General features: G+C 40.6%; 2 protein-coding genes across 3 annotated transcripts; one reads left to right on the top strand and one right to left on the bottom strand.

The window, feature by feature from the left end:
• The first annotated feature begins 225 nt into the window (after positions 1–225).
• On the top strand, positions 226–3,560 carry si:ch211-222l21.1 (prothymosin alpha). The gene is made up of 5 exons (XM_066671266.1): positions 226–409; positions 1,876–1,974; positions 2,300–2,360; positions 2,448–2,527; positions 2,642–3,560. Exons 1-5 carry the CDS (start codon positions 359–361, stop codon positions 2,711–2,713), a joined length of 363 nt encoding a protein of 120 aa, XP_066527363.1. The 5' UTR covers positions 226–358; the 3' UTR covers positions 2,714–3,560.
• Positions 3,561–3,804: 244 nt separating this feature from the next.
• slc45a1 (solute carrier family 45 member 1) lies at positions 3,805–20,879 on the bottom strand. Of its 2 annotated transcripts, XM_066671265.1 has the most exons (10): positions 20,743–20,879; positions 18,069–18,512; positions 17,694–17,786; positions 16,065–16,289; positions 14,594–15,492; positions 12,740–12,893; positions 12,299–12,475; positions 11,490–11,695; positions 9,433–9,658; positions 3,805–6,423 (listed from the first exon to the last, which is right to left on the bottom strand). In XM_066671265.1, the coding sequence occupies exons 2-10, from the start codon at positions 18,493–18,495 to the stop codon at positions 6,395–6,397; spliced, it is 2,436 nt and encodes an 811-aa protein (XP_066527362.1). In that variant the 5' UTR covers positions 18,496–18,512; positions 20,743–20,879; the 3' UTR covers positions 3,805–6,394. The 2 variants fall into 2 exon arrangements, with proteins under 2 accessions (XP_066527362.1, XP_066527361.1); XM_066671264.1 differs by lacking the exon at positions 3,805–6,423 and having other exon boundaries at positions 8,082–9,658.
• Positions 20,880–23,021: the final 2,142 nt, after the last annotated feature.

Below are 23,021 nucleotides of genomic sequence, written 5' to 3' on the forward strand. Positions count from 1 at the left end.
CAGCACAAATTTCAGCAAAACACCCGACTAAAGAGTACATAGTTTATTCCATCAATAACGGCTTTCGAGTGGGCGGGGATTTGGAGGCAGGTTTTACAGAGCAAGTTCTCCAATGAGAGCGTCTGATTTTTTAATAGACGTTTACTTCTCCAATCGGACGGCAGAAGAATGTCCTCGTCACTGATGCTTGTCCAATGAAATGTCACAGAGCGTTGCCGCGTCATGGAGACGGTTTTCAGTTCTCAGGTTTGAGTCGGATTTGATTCACTCGCTCCGTCTTCAACCTGCCGTACGGAGTTCCTCTTCACTACAGCTTTCTAAATTATATTTAGTTTCCTTTCTTCACATTTAAGCAGCAATGGCCGACACCGCTGTAGACACCACCACTGCCCCAGAGATTACTACAAAGGTGAGTATTCCAAAAAGAAACTATTAGCAAATGGTCAGAGAAGAGAAGTGAGGTAAGGCGAGGTAAGTGAACTGAGTGTGAGCTGAGGTAAAGTTAGTGAAGGAGGTTTTCATTCGGTGTAAAATTAGTCGACGCTGTTCGTGTATTCGGCATATTCTTGTGAATTTATGAATCATAATGACAGAAAGTCCTACTGGAAATGCTATATTAGGTGATGTAACTATACCATGTTTACCATTGGATAACGCGCACAGAAAATTCATTTAGAAATGTCTCGCGTCACGTTACGACTCGACTTTTCTGTTCCACCTTAAATGCAGCCTCGGTTACACGAGGCGCTCGAATGTCACAGCTATAACATTTAAGGTGGAGTTAAAGAATTCGAATAAGAAGCCTGAAGCTTCGGGTTCATGTTAGATATCCTTTGTTCTCCGTTATAGAGCGGTGTTGTTGAAATTACCGGTTATTTTTTTTGGGTTTACCAGTCTAAATTTCGCTATTGAATTCGGTTAATTAACGGCCAACTCGACCGTTTTTTGTTTGTTGGTTCCCTTATTCATATAATTAGACGTTCCTCTGCGGAAGAATAATTTAATTCTGCATGTAAATAGTTAATCTAGCGACGTTTTAAAGGCTGGGGTCAAATTTTAAACACAAACCACACGTTTCTCCGGGTATTTTCTTTTATTTAGCTCTTTTTCTCCAAAGACGCGCTGAAAGGGCGGGAAATCAGGTTGGCGTGAGCGCGCACCCTCGGCTTTGTTCCCCCTCGGCCACGCGCTTTTCTTTTTGTCTTCGACGCGTGAACGTACCTCACGGTCAGAGGAGCCTGGTGCGAGAGAAATAAACCATCTTTGATTATCACGATGTATATCTGAATATTAGACCGTTTTTGATAAGTTCTCCTTGTAGTTAAAGCAGGTAATTAAAAGAATTCAGGCAATGCATAGAGGAACGCCAAATTAACATTGATGCTTCTGCCTTATGATGAAAAAGATGCCCTTTGACTTGAGCATTTCTTTTCATCCTATTTAGAGCCAGATTAAGAAATTTTGTTACTTTATTCAAACGTGTACATTGATTACATATAAATAAAATTATCACCACAGTTTTGCAGGTAAAAACATGAATTCCAGTAACCATCCATGGTAATACATTTAATTCGTGTGGGATTAATGTCTCAATCAAGTAAGATTACTTTGAAAGCAGTGTGGTTTCAGTGCATTTTATGTAGTCATTTACAAGAAAATCAGACCGGTTTTAGTAGGTTTGCTCACACACATGGCATTTTGTTTAGTTCAGCTCAACCAGTGTTTGTGGCCTCTGTGGTTATGATGGTAATACCCCATGTGGGTTGAGAAATACATTTCACTCAGATTCTAGTACAAACATTGAAGTATGGAAAAGAGCCGTAACTGTCAATGCTGATATGAACACATACTTACAATCTCTTGTTGTATGAACAGGAACTTAAAGAAAAGAAAGAAGCAGTGGAAGAGAAGGTCGAGGAGGCCCCAAAGGAGAATGGCAGTGGGGACGCACCTGCCAATGGCAATGGAACAACGGTGAGTAAAGCGTGGGGGTATTTCCCAGTGGGCCTTGCTGCGATGGGCTCTGGCTTGCAGGTGTCGGGAGGCCCATCCCCCTTTGCTCTTTTGTTTGGGTTTGAGAACTGCCACAGATGTAGCAAAAGCAGAGCTGTTATAAGATGCTGCCGCTTGCCTGCTTCTCAAAGCATTATGAAGTCTTGGTGTGAATGGTGAATCATTGGTCTTCCCACAGCATAAAAACAGTCACAGAGCAGTTGTGTACTTTATCTGAAAATCACACACACACTTATTTATTTTATCCTAACTTTTTTTTTTTTTTTTTTTTTTATACCTCTTTTAGACTAATGGTGCCTCCCATGAAGAAGAACCCAGCAAAGAGGAAGAAAAGGAAGCTGAAGAAGGTAAGTGATCTGAGCTAGTTATAATAATCATTGTTACATATTGAGACGTTTGTCTGTAATTAAACTCACTCTGGTGTTGTGGTACAGCTCCAGAGGGGGAGGGTGAAGAGAAGCCTGCTGAAGAGGAAGCAGATGGACAGGCAGTGAAACGTCCAGCAGAGGAGGAGGTGGGTTTGAAACGTTGTTCATCTGTTTCTGAATCTTAATCATTTTAAAAGAAGCCACATCACTAGCGGTTCTGGACGTTTTTCATCTTACTAAATCCTCTCGTGTGTCCACAGGAGTCAGTTGAAACAAAGAAACAGAAGACAGAAGAAAATGGCGAATCCACAGAAGCTGAAGTGAAAGCCTAAAACCTTTGCTATCCTTTTTGGTAGCTCTGTCTGTCTGGTCAAACTGACCTAGTAGAGTTTGTGCTTCTCTTATATAATTCTGTTCCAAAACCCCCAAGACCTGCCACAAGCCATTGTAATGCACTGAAGTCCAATAGATCATGTCCCTTCCTTTTTTTTTGTAAGATGTTATTTATTGGTGTAGAAGTAACATTTTTAGGAACCTTTCTACAAGATTTAAAAGGTAAAAAAAATTGACCAAGTCTGCAAGCACACACTCTACTGTGTTTATTTTGACCAGCAGATACACACTCAAGCCGCTGTACCCTTTCTCTTCATGTTTCGACATTTACATGGGTGATAACTCTGATTCACTTAAGACCAAAGATAAAGTTTTAAGCAGGGGCTAATGGACAATGTTTAATCCTGACAGTTTGTGCTGCTAGTAGTTAATCCCTTGCTTGGCTGATCTGTTCACAGATGGCATGCATAAGCGAAAGGGTCTCGTTGCTGCGCCTAGTTGAAAAGATGGCTTGTCTTTTTTTTGACTGGCTTATGTCATGTTAATTAACCCCTCTTAAACCTTAAGGTTTTTGGTCTTTTGTTCCATATGCATTCCAGAAGGATTGTACCTTTTTCATATCCTTATGTACAGTTTTGGGTTTTGTTTGGTCAGTTTGATTTGTATGGGGCGTGCAAGATCAAAACAGCCTATATCAGAACAACATGCTGGCACTGGTGTTCTCAGTCCTCTAAGCGATCCTTTTCTTTTTTTTTTTTATTATTGTGTTTTGGTTGCTTTTGACCACTGCTTTGTATATTCTGGTTCAGGAGTATAAATAAAATCAATCTTGTCTTTTTAATATTGGCTTTTGTTTGTCCCACAAGTGACTGGATTTTTCATGCAGTGCAGTGTGTTGGGTCTCTCTCAGCTTTTAGTTGGGGTAAAGAATCAGACAGAGACTGACAAACAAACATTTAATTTTCTGCCTTTATGAGGTCTTTTTGCAAGATGAGTGAGTTCTTGCAAACTTAATGCACTGACAATTTTTTATTGCAAGCTGCCCTTTATTTCAAGGGTAATTGGTATCTTTTGTCACTACTGCGCCCCCTAGTGGAAGTTGTATGACATTCGTTATCTTTGCCCGGATGTAGCTATATTATCTGCAAGGTCAAATGACATCCACTGAACATGTGAAAAGTAATTCTTAAAGCATTTCAAAGAATGTACAGCACTCTTGGTGTAGAAAAGCTAACTAAACATCTATCATTTACCTGATTCGCCAGGCGCTGAGTCCATACAACTGCAGTTATCTAGTTTTCCACTGGAAGATGTGTATATGAGGCGTCTTGAAAAATGCTTATATAGACTGCACAATCAGAATTGTGGCTGGTCTATTCACTTGTTTCAAAAACTTGGAGTAATTCAAAACACTGATCAGACTTAGTTACCCAAATAGACTTGAAGGGTCATGGCACAAATTTGTCAAAATATCTGCATAATTTGATGGGTTTATATGAGAACAAATTCATTCAGGTTGGTTTGATATAAAAGGCCCTCTTAAAGAAAAACTTGCTAATTCTGTTTTTTCCCCAGTGTGTGATTGGAAATAGACATGAGATCTTTACCTTTAAAAACTGCCTTTTTATTACACGAATGATTAACAAATGTTTTCTCATTCTCAGAGAACTTAAATAGACTAGACTTCCTGTGCTAATTGTCATTCTAAGCTAATCTAATTTAAACCACCTTTTCAGAGGAGAGTAGAATGCATAAACCCTTTAATAAATTGCTTTATTTGGTTTAGCGTAGTGCAGTATACTTTTTGTAACTAATTCTGTAGCCCTTAGTTTGCTAACACTCAAGGTAGCAGAATGAACTAACAAATAACTCAGGCTCTTGCCTATATGTGACAGTCATAAAGTACAGTGTGCATTTTGAGACAGTCACATATCTTTTATATTTTGTGACAGTATCACAATTATTTTATGGCAAAGAAACACACCAATCCAATGTACCATACACATGAAACAAAAAAGGGCACAATACATTTACATACCATAGGTTTTCATTCCAATACCAAAGGGGCATGGGCTAATTGTATTACTTCAGAAATGCAATTCCAGCTTTTCCTGTCCTGCTTTAGCTGAACTAACAAGAGAATTTCCCTGTCATTTGCCAGCTTCTGATATGTCTAATGGACATTCACTCCCATTAAGTCCAAAGGGAGATAACAAATGGACATTTCTTTAGTCTTCATTAGATTTAAAAGTTTAGCAAATAAAAATGGCTAGGCTAATTTTTCTTATTCTTCCACAGAACCTTTAAGCAGACAATGATATGTTGTGTCCAAATATAATGGGAAAAGCAGTGATATAAAGATCTGTATGTTAATTTCTCATAAGTGAAGAATTGTGATACTGTCACATAACGACTTCCATAAATTTCACTTTGCCATTTTTGTGACTTTATCACAAATCAGAGTTTGACTGAGTTGTAAACAAGGAAAAGTGGAGGTTATATTAAAAACAGTATTAAACAAAGACCAAACAGAATCACAGGGATTTATGAATGACCTTTTAAAAGCCAGGATGGTAATTGTAAGGGATCCTGTTTTGATCCAACCCAGTCTCACACCTGTTTGTGATATAGTCACATATACAGGAGACTGCAATTCGTGACATAGTCGCATATATTTTATGCGACAGTAACACGAAAACTTCCTCATTACTCATATAACATAGAAAAAGGAATAATGTGATTTACATACCATAGGTTATTACTCCAACAAAGGCATAAATTATTTTATTATAATATTTCTCCTAAACAATGCTTATTATTGATGTCCTACTTTAGCTTTAACTCTAACAATAACATTTCTTTCACGTAACGTAATTTTCAAAAGGTTAATACTGAAAAAGACATTTCTCTAGCCATTATTTGCTTCAATATTTTAGCAAATAATGAATTAGCAACGTTACATTTTCCGTAAATAAAAATAAGGCCGTGGTATTAACGGATGGTAATGACGTCATAATGAGGAAGAATTGTCGTGTTACTGTCGCATAACACGGGGCACTGATATGACGGTTTCTATGGTAATTACCTATAACATTCACTTATAATTGTGATATTGTCGCATAAAATGTGGAAAATATGCGCCTATGTCACGAATTGCAGTCCCCTGCATATGTGACTATATCACGAGTAGGTGTGAGACTGGGTTGGATCCTTATCACCACTGGAAAGTCAATGAGTGGTAAATTTCTCAGCAATCATTTTACATCAGCAATGTGAATGATTTTGTTTACACTTCAAATAAAACCACCGCATTATGCAGATTAACAAAAAGAAGTGGTATGTCAAATCTCTTAAAGCAACTGAGAGCCACAGTTGTATCCAGTCCAGGGCCAAACCTTGACAAGACACCTTTTCCACGGTGCACAGGAGTGTGACATTTTGTGTCGTTTCCAGTGAAAAGCCTGGAGGTCTGCCCCCTAGTGGCCACCGAGAAAATATCTCCTGCACTTTAGTACAGAGCTGGCAAGAAGATCTTGAAACAGAGCTTCGGAGAGTCCAAGTTTAGTCACTGTTCACTATGTGTCGTCTTGATCTCCTGCTCGCCGCCAAATCGTAAAAGGGTTTGGCACATTCCCTCCGTTTTTATGGACGCCTTTTCCGTAAAGCTGAGCTGTAGTCACTCACACTCCAGTCTCAACGTCCGCTCTGCCTGATAATGACAAGAACGACTGTCATTACAACCATCATGCCAGGTCAAAGGGCAGCAGGCGGAGGAGCGTGCGGCTACAATGGCTCACTATAAAAGGGTGGGTGTGCACGACAATGTTTGTGACCGTCTCACAATTAATGAACAATGAGGTTTATTTTTTTGGTCTGATTTTGAGGGGGGGAGCGTGACTCAACGGTCGCATGCAGTCCAATCAGCCGCGCTGCTCAGCTCTGTAGACACCGTTGAGTACAATATCAAAAGCATGATGTCAGTGGAAAGGCCAACCCATCATAAATCCATAGTTTTATGATTCTGAGTTTAATTTTTCGTGTGTGTCCGTCTGCATAAAGCTGTACAATTCAGGGTGATAAACATGCACTTGGAGTAGGTGGTGTATGTTTGAGTGCGCTTGACTAAAGTCTAACCAGTCAGAGCTTGTCTGGTGTGGTGGTGTATGTATGAGATTATGATCCAGTTTAAAGCCCCAGGGAACAGTAAAATATATTTTAAAAATTTGTATATAATTTGAAGATACGTAATGACTGATAAACAGACAAACAATCATTCATTTTCTGAAACACATCCTGCACAGGCCAACTGAACACAGGGCGATACTTTTACACAGCCAATCCACCTACCATCATGTTTTTATCTGAGACAGGAAACCAGAGCATCCAGAGGAAACCTGTGCAGACACAGGGAGAACAGAACACACCTCCTCACAGACAGTGACCTGAGGCGAGGATCGAATCCAGGACCCCAGAGTTATGCTGCAGGGCCACCATGCTGCTTCCAATCACACTTGCGAGAATAAAACTGCTGGTATTTGATTACAGCTCTCTGAGCAACACACACTCAGACGTATGCATTTCAGAACGCATTTGCTCATTGGCATTGAGTTGCTGTATGATTGTATTCTGAATTGATCCACCGGACACAAATTAGCTCATGAGTTATGACCATTAAGCTGCATTTGCAGAGCCTTATCATCACATGAGTTGATCCCAAATAAACACATTTGAATCAAGCTCTCTCGAGGTCTCTTGCCTAGATTTACACATTTCTGTGGACTATGAGAGGGCGGCACGGTGGTGCAGCAGGTAGTGTCACAGTCACAAAGCTCCAGGGACCTGGAGGTTGTGGGTTCAATTCCTGCTCCGGGTGACTGTCTGTGAGGAGTGTGGTGTGTTCTCCCTGTGTCTGTGTGGGTTTCCTCTGGGTGCTCCGGTTTCATCCCACAGTCCAAAAACACACGTTGGTAGGTGGATTGGCGACTCAAAAGTGTCCGTGAATGTGTGTGTGTGTGTGTGTGTGTATGTGTGTGTTGCCCTGTGAAGGACTGGCGCCCCCTTCAGGGTGTATTCCTGCCTTGCGCCCAATGATTCCAGGTAGGCTCTGGACCCACTGTGCTTACAAATAATGAATGAATGAATGAATGTGGACTATGAGGAGAAGTGGCTGGTGCACTCAACATCAGTCTTGTGATTGGCACATTTACATTAAAAGAGAAACATTTTAGCAAAATGCATGAGCTATGAACAGGATACATTTAAATGCAGTGAGCAAACAAGAAAAAAGAAAGTCTCTTCTTAGAAAAGAAGACACATATTTAGGTTCCTCTGGGCTTTAAGCCGAGCCTATAGCTTAACCATCTTAATGCAAGTGTGTGTGTGATTATGTGATTTAACTGTGATTTAAAGCTTATCTACAGCAAAGTCAGCCTGACCATATGTTCACATCAAAAGACGGAAAGTCACTCATATCAGGCCAGGTTTAGAGGTCGAGTTCGGGGCCATTTTTGTTGTTCCATGTGGGCGTGTACACTGTCCAGTTTCTCCAGTTTCTGACAAGGAGTGATCTACTAAACGTGTATCACAATTTGGTTTAATGTGGTTATGAACCATGGTTTTCAGTTTACAAGTTTTTTATTACATTGTCATGCAACACTCTTGGGAATGGCAATGAAATGTGGGAAGGAGAATAAAAAAGAACAGAAGCCTCACACATGTCTAGGCTTGGTTCGATAAATAAAACGCAGAAAATTATTATTTGAATTGGTGCTTCACTGCCCCACAATTCATCATTAGCTTAAAGTTGAGTAAATATCAACTACATTTGTTGATTCTTGCTTTGGTTGCTGCAACAAATCAACATCTCCCACAGACAACAGGTGAGCACTTGTTAATCTGTCGCCTGCTAATGTGAACACAGGGTAATATTGGGAGGTGTGTGTATAGGGTGTTTTCTAACTTAAGGCTTACCTACAGCATAACTAGCCTAGTGCCAGTGTACGCATCTTAAGAAACCGTTACGAGACACACGCACATTCTCTGTTTTACTGTTACACAGTCAGAAACAGAGGCCTACAGTAAGGCATTAGTGCTGATTCACATGCAAATAAACCTGTACATCTGACATCTTCAAACAGTCCATTGGCATTTCACTGAAACTCTTACGTTTCCCTTCATTTCGAATATGTGAGAGTGTTTTTTTTTCTACTATTATTAGATTCATGGCATTTATAAATCTATTAATAGAAAATATGTAGATAAATGGCAGCTAAAAAATCTTTGGATTCAGTATTTTGTTGTTTTGTTATTACAATTCAGACAATTAAAAAATAAACAAATAAATCAGATCCCCAAAACTGACCACAAATGGAATCTCACACACTAGCCGTAGGAATACTGAAAACCCTCTCACATATCTCAAACACTGAATGAACAGGACTGGGACAGACAATGCAGGCTAATGGAGTCTGTGATTGTGTCAGTGTATGTGTTAACGTAATATTTCTTAAACTGTGTGGAAAAGCTTACAAAATATTGTAAAATGAATGCACATAAGGCATGAGGTCAATGAACAGAACCTGCAAAACAAAACTATGTGTATGTGTTAATGAGCATGTATATTAGTGTGTGTGTGTGTAAGCAGTGTATTTGGGTGTATAGCAGTGTTAAATTTAAATGTGCACCAGTAGTGGCTGGTTCTCACTCTGCGGGTGCTCACCCTCCGGAGGTGGCAGCTGGTACACCACACACAGCGAGGAGTACAGGCAGCCTACAAATGACATCAGGCTCGCAAAGTACATCACTCCCTGGGCACCTCCCACAAGCGAGGTCAGAGGGCCCATCGCCACAGAGACCAGAATCTGGGCCAGGAAATACTGGCAGCTGAGCAGAGATATGTCCACCCCCATTCCCCGCTTGGTCCCATCCTCTGACGAGCCACAGAACTGGGGGAAATGTCAAAAACACAACAAGAGAAGCATTGATCATGCTAATAATGTCATTATATAACTGTAAATGCATGGCCTACAGTTCAGGTCACACAGAGGTTCAATTTTTCACCTGTAAAAAGAGTGTTTGTTATGAATTGGCCTAGTGCACAGATCTACAAACATGCTCTTTTCAATAAGTGGAAGGTAAGTGAGTGTGGAAACAATTTGATGTTAACATAGTGCTGCTTAGAAACAGAAAAATCAAAATCTTTTCTGCTTTCCATTTTAAACTGTAACACCTACCTCCCACCCAGAGCTCATTAGACGCTCCAGAAATTCACAGAAATACATTACACAACAAGGTACAGCAGATCATGACACAAAAATCCTCATTAGAGACATATCTAAGACCTCCAAAAGACATACAATGACATTTTCTCACCACCCACTGCAAAGCAAAGAACATCGCATCGATTACGCCATTATTTCCAACTTCAGTGGTAGTTAATCTAATGTGTAATGCCTTTCAGTCCAGCTCCCGAAGTCCTATCCAATGAGCTTTGTTGTATTTGCCTAAACACTACAAAGGAAATAAACCTGACTGTAAAAGACTCCTTTATTTTCAGCCAATGGAATAAGAAGTATAAAAATACAATACACAGGAACCCCACTAAAACCCACACCCAGTATTAAACAAAAGGTGTTATAAGGTCATGACCTTCAGAGCTACAACACGAGGAACACCTGTGTGCCCTGTCGCACTGCTATGCTTTTAACATCCTGCATGCATAACCCACATGGAATAAGGCTTTTCTTTTTCAAAGACAATGTGACCCAGAATTGTTCTAAACTGATGTTTTGTTTGCTGGCGTGCTGGTGACAGGTCTATTTTTAGATTTCACATTAAAAGTCAACTCTTCCTGAGAACTCAGAGCTGTTCAAAAAGCTACATTTCAATCTTCTCTTTTCTTTATTTTCCACATACCGTCTCATTGTTGCTTTTATTTTATTTTCTGCTGTCAATTGCCTATTGACAAAAGCTCAAAATATATTACACTCTATAAAAACACATGCTCTGATTGGCTGCTGGAAGAGAAAATATGAATATCCCAGGTAAACATTTTCTGTTTCTGCCTTGTCAAACAAGAGTTATGAATGAAGGTGGTGTTTAATAGAAATTAGGCTTTTAGTCACAAAATCCGTCCCCAAAGCTGTCACTGATACAAAGTTCCCCTTCAAAGAGACTCTAAAATTGACACAAGCTGTACATTATACAAAATATACAGGGGTTGGACAATGAAACTGAAACCCCTGTCATTGTAGTGTGGGATGTTTCATGGCTAAACTGGAGCAGCCTGGTGGCCAATTTTCATTAATTACACATTGCACCAGTAAGACCATGTGCATCCAATGGTTCAAACATTGTGTCCTGCAGGCGGTGCCGTGTATCAGGACGACAATGCACCAATACACACAGCAAGACTGGTGAAAGATTGGTTTGATGAACATGAAAGTGAAGTTGAACATCTCCCATGGTCTGCACAGTCACCAGATCTAAATATTATTGAGCCACTTTGGGGTGTTTTGGAGGAGCGAGTCAGGAAACGTTTTCCTCCACCAGCATCACATAGTGACCTGGCCACCATCCTGCAAGAAGAATGGCTTAAAATCCCTCTGACCACTGTGCAGGACTTGTATACGTCATTCCCAAGACGAATTGACGCTGTATTGGCCGCAAACGGAGGCCCTACACCATACTAATAAATTATTGTGGTCTAAAACCAGGTGTTTCAGTTTCATTGTCCAACCCCTGTATCTGCTGCCTAATGTTACAACTCTGTCCTACCTGTGGGCTCTGGTAGTATTCACAGAGCAGTGAGTAAGGCAGTGTGCAGAGAGACGAGAAGAGCACGCCATACGTCACGCACAGGGACAGCACCACGTATAAGTTGGTGGAGAGAGTGGCCAGGCCGGTGCCCAGCCCAAATGCAAGGTAAGCAAAGAAGTACAGTGTGCGCAATGAGAAACGCTCCTCCAGCTTCTCCAGAATGGCTGCAAAACATAGAGACACACAGATGGACAGGTGATAATGAACTCATTAATCCATGTGTTTCACTGGTCACAAGTGTGTACTCCAGCACAAGTGTCCTAGAATCCCCAGAACTGAATCATTCACTGCAAAATATTTTCAATCCCAGTATGTCTTTTAAACCCCATAATTCTATGGTTTTACCTACTACAAAACAACTCATAGTAATTTAGGTTATATTAAAGGAACACTTGGTGGTATTTTTACCTTGAAATAGCAGCTTCAAAATCATTGTGATGCTTCACTGACCTGTAATAGGGAGAACAGAGCCTCTGTCGTTGCTAATCTGGGCTCAGCACTGCAGAAACAGTACTATGTAACTTCTGGAGGAAGGTAGGAAAGAACCACCTTCCCCTTTTATTTCAGGACAGTGCTGTAAAAGTGAATTACACCAATTACAAGTGAATTATACCAAATCATACCTAGTGTTCCTTTAATCCATTGCTAATGCACAAGCCATAAAAATAACTTCAGCTTTTACTAAATCTATTGTAACTGACAATAACCCAGTATTCCATCATCTAATACATAAAATCTAAGCACGGGTGTAAAGTTGGCATACTAACCTGAATAAAAAGCAGCACTAAATGCATAGATGCACATGCCCCAGCAGCCCATGCTGACCCCATCATTGTAACGCTGATAAGCCTTGGAATCATGGGGCGCTTTGGGATCCCCTTTGAACACCACCTCCCCCATGAAGTCCGTGTAGAAAAGCAGCATTCCCTCAAATGACAGCCAACCTGGAAAAGCATCAGTACATGTATCTCTTAGAACTAATCCACACAATGCAGCATGGGTCATATCAGGTTACATCAGTCAGGGTTGACTCTGTACTATCCAGGGACCCATACAGATGGTAGAATGTACTGTCAACAAACAACATCCAATTTGGCTCTTAACAACTGAATTTCATATCTATGTAAACAACGTGTCTACCCTAAATAGCTGAATTCACTGGATATTCGTTATCCGTCCTCTGATGGCATCTGTTGAGAAAATCTTACCCAGAAAGTGGTTGGTGCACAGGCTGCGCAGAGATGGTGGCATCCTGTAGATGGCGATGCAAAGCAACTTCATTGACATCTGAGTGTCTATGGCCTCTGTGCTGTCGCTAAGGTTACTGTCATAGCGCATGCCATTTAGGAGAATGTTTGCCACCTAGAAGACCAATGAATAAATGTTTTAATGTGCACTTCAGTGCAGAAGCCAAAACCTTCACAGAGCCATTGAGTACACATAAACCATCATTGATTTCAAGAGATCTGCTTCCAGTTCAAGAAGAGCAAAGAAGATGGTTGCATTGACTGCGACTGACGAGTCAAAATATATTCTGTATTGAGATGTCTGGACACTGAGAAGTTCAGTCCAGGAAGACTGAAGGAGCTTTGTGTCCTTTCTACATTACTGTATTATACTAATGTTGCCCCTATATTCAGATGACACTGGAAGTACTTTTTAAAAGTAAGTGTGATTTTCAGTTTGCAGATGAGGAAATTAAGTACCAAGTTGATCAGACTTCTTGTGTGATCTAAAATGCTTCAGTGCTCCAATAGTATGAATAAACCATGGGAAAATGACATTTAAACTTCTGTGGTGGATTCACACCTGCAGTTTCATGAAACTGATCACGTCAATGGCAGTTTGTGCAGTAGGAGGTGTGAAGTTATGAAATTGACATTGTAAATATGTATCTTAGATGGCAATGTACATAGATGGCAGTCTTTGTTAACCTAAATATACCTCCCAAAACTAAATTCTTCAAAACCATCTGTCAGCTAATAACAATACACAAATCTTTAAAGTGGACATTTCGAGTTAGTCACGGATTGTTGGTTCCACATCCTAAAACCAGCTTAGAGCAAGACGAGATTATCAGAAGTGGTGAATGATAATGACCTAAAATGCTGAAGCCATTTTAACGAAAACTACACCATCAAAACCAAGAAGCATCAAATGCCAGAGGATTGCTAAAGACTAACACATTGTCAGTGATAAGCACATTTCAGCTGCAGTCAGAATTCTACATTTGTTTTATTGTCGAATAAAAAGAAATCCAAGGACATGTTTTCAAATACTGCATTTTCAGAGGAAAGGTATTTGTGCTAAACAAGGCTAAAAAGCAATGGCTACCTCTTCAGATATGCTAACGTGCTAACATTAACATTAAATAATATCTGCGCAGTTGTAGATGGTGGTGAGTCTCTACACAGTGTTGATTAACTTCAGTAAACGCAAGCACAACCACAGCAGACCTGCGTGAGAGCCCTACAGTGCCAGGTTAGCTTGCTGGGGGTGTTATGAATAGTACAAAAACTGGAAGTTCATCCGTTGACCAAGTTCTATCCCAGTATCCATGCACAACCTTGGTCAGATTAATGTTAGCATGTGATGTTAACAGTGTATTGTAACTCCCTTTAATGTACTTAAACTGCTGATTTTCCAGACAGGGATTAATTTTCCATTGACTAAACTTGGTTAATCTGTCCTGGATTAATCTTAATCCCTCTCTGGGAAACTGGCCCAAAGTGTCGTTTGAAATTTATTGATATATTGATTTATGGATATAATAATTTTCTCATGAACCTCAAAAGCAAGTCTGTGATGGATTTCTTGCTAAACATCCTATCATGTGTACCAAAGCCAGTGTGTGTTGATATAGGCAGGCAGATGCTAAGTGGTGGTTATAAGCAGCAATCACTAATGATCTACATTAGCTTCACTGCTCCAGTGCAAAACTACAGAAGCAAAATTTAAACACCAAACTTGTCCTGGCTGATGAACTACACTTAGGAAAAGGAGGTGGATATGTAAGTTTTATTTCTACCAAACCATCGGTTTAAAGAATCTGATAGATTTACCTGTTGGCTGAACGTTACAGTGCGTCTGCGACCATTGTCCAGACCAGTGCTGGGGATTATCAGTGGCTCGTCCATTAAGGCGAGACTCTGAGGGCGTTTCAGGATTCCTGAGGTGCTACCACTCTGCGATCCAGCCTGTGGAGCATCAGTGGGCTCAGGGGCCTCTGTGGGCTCCAAATGTTCAATGGCTTGGCCTTCTTCTGTGGTTTGCAACCATTCAGTTCCCAGGCATCCATTTGGCTGTGACAATTCTCTTTGCTGTGAATCATCAGTTGGAGTGGGAGCTTCTATTTGCTGTGAAACCTGTATGGAAGGCATATCTTCTGGGGGAAGTGGTGGGGCTATTGTCGCGGGCTCTGTGGGCTGCGGAGTTTGCTGTCCAGTGTAGCAGTCGATCAACACGCTGTCTATATATGATGTCCCCAGAGATGATGCAAATTCATTGATGCCAGTTAAAGTGTTGTCCCGACTAATAAAGCTGCCATATTTAGGTGTTAATGGGCTCAGAGGGGATATAGGGCTATTAAGACCCACACAGAGCCTTGCATTGGCGCTGCAAGAGTGACCTATGGAATCTGGGTACCTGCGGCTTGAGAACTGATAGCTGTAAAGGCCTTCTTCCTCCTCCTCCTCCAGGTGGGCCCCAGCTCCAGCCGGTGGTGGAGGGGATGGCGGCAGAGGAAGATTAGGGCTCTTCAGATTCCTAGAGCTTCTGCTCTGAGACTGGTTCTGAACTAGAGGTCGCTCTGGGATGCTAGTGAGAGTCATGGCTGTAGTGGCTATAAGTGTTATGCTGGTGAATATATAGATGACCCGAAGCTGACCTCCCATCGACCTCCCAAACTCAGTGTGGTCCCAGTTGACTCCTCCCACAATGTACCCAAATCCACCACCCAGACCTGCAAACAGGGCATTGATTATGATTTATTTGGGAATGTCATCATCTGTTTTTTTACCAAGAGTTGTAAGCCAATTTCTTTCATATTAAGAATACAGGATCCAGTAAGATATCTGGTTGTGTTCTTACTCTAACCACTATGTGTATAATAGATGCAGATTATAATTTAATGTCTAGCTAATTAAATGATGAGACTAGCTAAACCTCAGCTGGAATGCTGACTTTCTAGATATCACAAAAGACCACTGTTCTGACTTTGAAATACTTCCACACTGCAGACATTTAATCTGCCTGATAACTGCCTGAATATGTGGTTCACTGCTGGAGGTTATGGATAATGTTTCTTTAAGTCACCTCTACTTCAGCAGGGAAAAAAGATTGCTCTATGATACAACTAACTTAAAATAGAATGGAATATAAGGAATGTAATTAGGCTTAACATAGCACATACCGATGATCTCTATAATTTAATGTGACATCCTTATAACACAGAGTCCTCTTTACACACTTCATTTGTAGTGACATTTTATTGTGTGTATGTTTTATATAGACACAGAGAGAGTGGGGTCTGACCTGCCAGCAGTGCATGGATATTAAGCCCTCTGTCCTGGTCTTCTGGACTGCACACGTCCATCATGTAGGCATGGCTGGGGTTATCAGCTGAATCAGCACTGAAGTCCATCAGGACCACCCCACACACCGTCAGCACAATGCCCCACTTGTGATTGTCAGCTGTGTCTGCTAGAGCTGAGCCGATGTCCCGCCCATTCAGCACCAACATAAGACCCAGAAGAGCCCCTGAAAACAGTGAACAATTCTTCTCATTAAAAGTGTGATTTTTCATTTACATGAATATAGACATACACTCTGCTTTCTGACTTTAAAACAGGCACGAGATCAATCTGGAGTTAAAGATGGACAGAGCTAGGCAGACAGATGAGGGTAATCTCCAAAGTATATTGATCTGCTCCTGTACTGTGAAAATTCTCTCATACTCTTAACAATAACAGAAGTGAAATCAGGAGGATAACATCAATAATCAAACTCATTCAATCATTCATTCATCGTCTGTAACCACATATCCAACTCAGGGTCGCGGTGGGTCCGGAGCCTACCCGGAATCATTGGGCACAAGGTCCTTCACAGGGCTTCACATATTCACACCTACGGACACTTTTGAGTCGCCAATCCACCTACCAACGTGTTTTTTTTTTGGACCGTTGGAGGAACCTGGAGCACCCGGAGGAAACCCACGCAGACACAGAGAGAACACACCAAATCCTCTAATCAACACCAATAGAAAGTAATATTATAGCATAGCTATATGACTATATATTAATGGAGCCAGACACCAGAGTTGTGGTGAATAACTCTAGACTAGATATTGGAACATCTCTGTGAGAAAAAAATGTAAGGGATTTCTAAATTAATTTGGACATATAGTGTACTACAACACTGTAAATGGGAATTAGAATGGTATTGGGATTAAGAAGAGTGGACCAAATTGGAACCCAGTCTTTGAACTAAGCAAAACGGATGATGATAAATAGGATGATGAATTTTATGTCTGACTAAAGGAAAATACCATTAAAATAAATAAAAATTAATTAAGGATGGCAAAAATTCACAATCTTTTTTTTATTTTGCATTGCTGTACCATTACCAACAAGAGGTCACATGATTTCACCTCCTCTTTGCAAGCATGCTTTAAACATAGTAACACTTATATTTGTGCATTTCATTTGTCTGACACCTTCACCCATTGGGTAACGGAAGTGAAACGCATGGCTTCACAAGTGAAACACATATGTTTTAATGCAAACTATGTGTCCAAATTTTGTAGACAACCCTCATAATTCTAACTCCATAGAAACCCATAAAATTTAATTGAACTGCTGCACATGGTCACTATGTTTAATGCTCAGTATTGGCTAGAGGAGTGTAAATGTGCTCCTAAACAAGAGCTTTTAGACAAATGACAAATTCAGGAATTTTATTGTGAGAGGAGGTGTTCCGTCAGAAAATCAACACGACATGTCATATTTATCTCTTGCGTTCAACAGAAAATTTTGAACAGTCCAGGGGATTTGATTCTAAATCTTATTACTATCTAAATTATTATTCACATAGTTGAATATGTGATTATGTAGCTAGTATTCAGACAATTATTTGTGTTCATGTCCAAATGAGAACAGTTCATACCGATTGCCAGGGCAAAGATAAAAGGTCTACGACGACCAAACCGTGAAGTACAACGATCACTCCATGCTCCAAGAATTGGCTGAAGCAGAAACCCTGAAGAAGAGAGGGAACAAAGTGAGATTAATGGCTGGAGCACTGCTGAGCTGCTGTGACTCAGGGGAGCTGAGGTTTAAGCAGATTTTAAAATGTAACTGGCATCATATAAAAGGCCATGTTTTGGCAGTGATATATACAAGCATGTGTAATGACTAGAAGAATTCTATATATACACTTTATATATTTTATGCAAAAGTTTGGAATCACTTATGACTAATATCTTCATATTTATCATGTTCAATATTATTAACCAGATTTCAAAAGGTAAGCACTCTTTACCAAGTATAGGACTGATGAACCATACAAGACTGTAGAACTGATCTGGAAGGCCCATCTGCAGCAGCACAGGAGTGACGTAGGCTGTCTCCATAGCATAACTGAATTCGATACCAAACAGAATGCAGCCATTGAAGAGGAGCTGTGGGAAGGTGCGGCGGGGGGGCAGCTCGCTCAGGTCCAGCTGCTCCAGTGGGCAGGGCGTGTTGGGAGGAGGAGGTGGAGAAGGCCGTATCAGTTTCCTTCGTTTGGGATGTCTCTGGAAGTTGTTGGCTCTGTGGCTGAGATGGCGTGTAGTGGACGAGGGGAAACTGGACGTCTTGGACAGTGTTGGCCTCCATGCGCCATCCTGGGTTGTCCCAAGCCGGTCCCCACCCGGACTTGCCAGGAGGGGGTCGCTTGGAGTTCCCATTCCGGGAGAAGACATCATGCACTGGACAGTGAGATCTACATATCAACAAACACAATGAATATATCAAAGCAAGTGATTCTTGTTGTCAGTAGGTTTATTATTCTGTATGTTAGCAGGAACACCTAAGTCAAACATATAATCATATGTCCATATTCATCTGGACATTTTATATCTAAAAATAGCTTAGTTTAGGATAAGAAAGCCAATGTTCATCTCCATTTACCACACAGTATTAAGCTTGTGCTGATTTTTCTAAATTTCTGTAATCAGAGCTTTTCACAGTGATAGTGATAAGAACCTTATACTCATGGATAGCAATTATGTGTCTAAGTGCCACATATTTTCATGGAGAAAAACCCCCAGAGTCACAGCGAAACCTAAAACATGTAAACCCAGTAGGAAATACGATTCGCTGGCACCAGTACAAATGTAAGTAAATAAAACAATTACCGGTGATACATTTTTGCAGAGTTTGCAGAGCAATACAGTGTACATCAGTGTAAAACCCTGAAAAGGACAGCAGTTAATTTGATGTGTATGAGAGATATGGATTGCATTTAGTCATCTAAACTATAATTTGGTCTGCTTCTTTTCAATCTAAAAATATATTAGAATAAAACCAGTTAGGGCCTGTTGTTGTGATTTTATCTGTCCTACAGAACTTCTGTCAGAGGGGAATATGAGTAGAATGGTAAAACAGTTTGTGTCCAATTCAGCACACATTGTGACAGTTCATTACTTCATTGCTAAACATGTTTTGATGGAGAAAAGCAAAATCCAAAAAGATTTTAATTTGAAACCAGATGCTAATTTGAGAATGGTAAATTTAAGGGTTCTTTCAATCTTTCAACTTACATAATAGCCTATTTGACATTGAATGTCTATATGACTTTAAGGCTATATGACTATATGGGCCTGCAAAAATAGCAGTGTCAAAAAGGCAAAAGTACATTTTAAACATAAAATCCTCTCCAGTTGTTCATTCTAGCTGCCCGGTTTGTGTAATCATCTCCAGCCAGCCTAAGATGTGTCACGGCATGTAAAACTGGTCTTCAGGAAACATTGTCTGCCTGTAATTTATATATATATATATATATATATATATATATATATATATATATATATATATATATATATATATATATATATACTGTTTGTGTGTGTGTGTATGAGAGAGAATATATTTAATTTAAGCTTGAAAAACACTTGTTGGCATATTTTTGTTGACATGGCGTCCAATGTTGGGGGACTTACGGAGAACACCCGAACACTGTACACTATGTTCTCGATGACATTGACCCAGGACAAGTACAACTACATCTAGAACACAGACAAAAATAACGACTACGAGGGATTCAGAGAGGAACGAAAGGGAAAAGTGTTCAAAAATGTACAGCAGGATGTGCAACAAAATGGGCAAAGGTGTGAAATGAAACGGTTAGCCGGGTGGCTAACGCTGAGGAAAGTGCAGTATTTGGCCTCGCGCACACGAAGCACTGCAGCTCGTGGACGGGTGGGGGGTGGGAGGCAGCGCGGGAGGGGGATACGCAGTGCACATGTGCTTTCAGGTTTCTAGCACAAAACAATGCTTTAACTCACTCTCTCGGTAAAATAAACCATTTATCCTCCATTTTAATGCTGCCCGCCGTTGAGAAATATCTTATACCGATCGTTTTGCTTCACATTTACAATAAACATGCCCTTGAAAAACAAGAGTACCACAAGGACAAGAATTAGGTAAAACACCTCTGTTTTGATAGTGGAAATACTGGATTCTGTTAACTCCTTGGTTGGCTTAATAACCACATTTTCGTCTATTAAGGCTTCCAACCGTTCACTGTGGCCTTATTATCTTTGAACGGAAAAGAAAAAGAAAAAACAGCAAAAAGAAGTAAAAAATGTACACACAAATCGCAGGGAAGAGAGTATAAATATTGGTTTTGTTTTTAGAAAAGCGAACCAATTTTAGTAACTCCATACCTGCTAGGATAACGCTAATTAAACCTTTGTCTTCCGTTTTGTAACGCTTCTAACTGTTTAATAATAGATGATTCCTTATGCCCTACTACTTTACAGTCAAACTGCCCCTAAATAAAAAATACCACGAATACAAAAACATCTTGGTTGCTTGCTTTATATTTTAAGCAAAACTAGATGACACCCAGACCTAAGGACCGTTCCCCGAGCTACTCATGAAAGGTGAGGGTTATACAATCAGGTCATAGGAACGGAGAAGGAAAAGAGAGCATCTCTTTGTTGTATTACCTTCGCGATGCTTCGGTCCATTCACTGCGGCTCCATCTTCATCAGCCGGACATCAACTGACCCTCGGAGTCCGAACGCATCTGCTCTCTCCCTTTCGCTTCCGTTTTTACCGCAGTCATGTCTCAGCCTCTCCTCCTCGTCCTCCTCTTCTCTTCCTCCTCCTGCTCTCCTCTTCGTCCACCACCTCCTCCTTCTTTCTGACGTCACGGCCCCGCCCCTCGCGATCTCAAGATCCTGCAGCATCAGCACCAAGCAAGGAACATCAACCCTCTCCCTCTGTCTCGCTCTGCATGGGATATGAATCATAAAGACAAATTTTACTTTACATAACTCGGGGGAAAATGACAATAATTTCATGTTTCAGATTAATCATAGTGAATGATTAGAGTATTTAAAAATTAGATTGGAATACACTATTTATAGCCGGGGCAGCACAGCACTAAAAATAAAGGTACTATAAAAGATGTTTTAAGTGATGCCATAAAATAGCTTTTTAAAGGTTTAAAGATCCATCATTAAATCTTAATGTTCTTTACCCATTTAAATGTATTAGTAGATGAGTCTTTATGGAACCAAGTGTTTTTTCAATGGCATTGCTTTAAGAAACTTTATTTTTATGGGTGCAGGGTGACATTCAGTCCTTACATCAGGTTATTGTATATGAAGTGTTGTATATGAAGGGTTTCCTCCAAGTACTCAAGTTTCTGCTCACAATCCAACAGGTGTGAGCGTGTGGGAGTCTGTGATGGATGTGTGCTGACTGGTGCCCAATAAATTTTCATCTGATTATATATTCATTCATTCATTATCTGTAAGTGCTTATCCAGTTCAGGGTCGCAGTGGGTTCAGAGACTACCTGGAATACTTGGGCGCAAGGCAGGAACACACCCTGGAGGGGGCACCAGTCCTTCACAGGGCAACACAGACATTCACTCACACACTCACACCTACGGACACTTTTGAGTCGCCAATCCACCTACCAACGTGTGTTTTTGGACTGTGGGAGGAAACCGGAGCACCCGGAGGAAACCCACGCAGACATGGGGAGAACACACCAACTCCTCACAGACAGTCACCCAGAGGAAACACACACAGACACAGGGAGAACACACCAACTCCTCACAGACAGTCACCCAGAGGAGCTGTGTGATTGCGACACTACATGCTGCACCACCGTGCCGCCCCTGATTATATATATAATACATTTTACTTTTCCCAAATAGGCACTTTTTGCCTTAAAGTTGGTGTGAAATGTTTAGAAACCAGCAATTTTAAGCTAGCTTTTTTTAAAATATCCAACAATAACAGCAAAAAAATAGCCCACCCCTGATTCATGCGGCAGCACGCCTGGCCTTCAACCAACCAAAAAGAGCACATGTCACGCCCCTATTAGTTGAGCTGCATTGGCTACCCTTAGCTGCTCGCATCAAATTCAAATCACTAATGATGGCCTTCAGAGTACTCACTGGTTCTGCTCCCATCTACCTCAATAGACTCTTAAAACCATGCGTTAGCGCCCGCCCTCTCCGTTCCTCAAAGGAGCGCCTACTAACACGACCAACCCGCCGTACAGGTCAGTCGAGGCTATTCTCATCTCTGGTACCACGCTGGTGGAACGAGCTTCCAAGCACTATCAGAGCAACAGAAACCCTCTCCGCATTCAAGAAATCCTTGAAAACCCAGCTCTTTGTACTTTTTTTTTTGCACTGAATGTCTTTCTTTAATGCACTTATTACTTCCTGGCATATTGCACTTAATGTAAGGTATTTTGTATAATTTGTGCTGTAGTTCGAATGTTAGCTCCTCTTTTGTAAGTCGCTTTGGATAAAAGCGTCTGCCAAATGCATAAATGTAAAATGTAAATTCAGTTTTCCTTCCAAAGCCTCTCCCAAACACACATGAATGCACACTGCCAGACTACAGCTGGAGGAGACCCAGAGAGAGTGAGAGATAGCAACTGTCAGAATGAAATATGTTTTCTGTTTATGGATCTGTTGATTTATTGGTTGGTATCAGGATGTAAATTTTACCTCAGAAATACAACAACAACAACAACAACAACAACAATAATAATAATAATAATCTGAAGTAGCTAAAATAAATTACACACTACTCTTTTAAAGTTGCAATCAATCATTTTTTCCAGTAATTATTATTTACATTTTCAAATGGCCATTACACTGACACCTCATTGTCTGTAAATTTCAGAAATGGTGTGTTAAGCCTATTTAAATATATCCATACTCATATGGGGGATTCACTCCATGGAGAAGAAACTG

Source organism: Hoplias malabaricus, chromosome 5 (assembly GCF_029633855.1).
Source record: "Hoplias malabaricus isolate fHopMal1 chromosome 5, fHopMal1.hap1, whole genome shotgun sequence".
In the NCBI taxonomy this organism is placed as follows: Eukaryota; Metazoa; Chordata; class Actinopteri; order Characiformes; family Erythrinidae; genus Hoplias; species Hoplias malabaricus.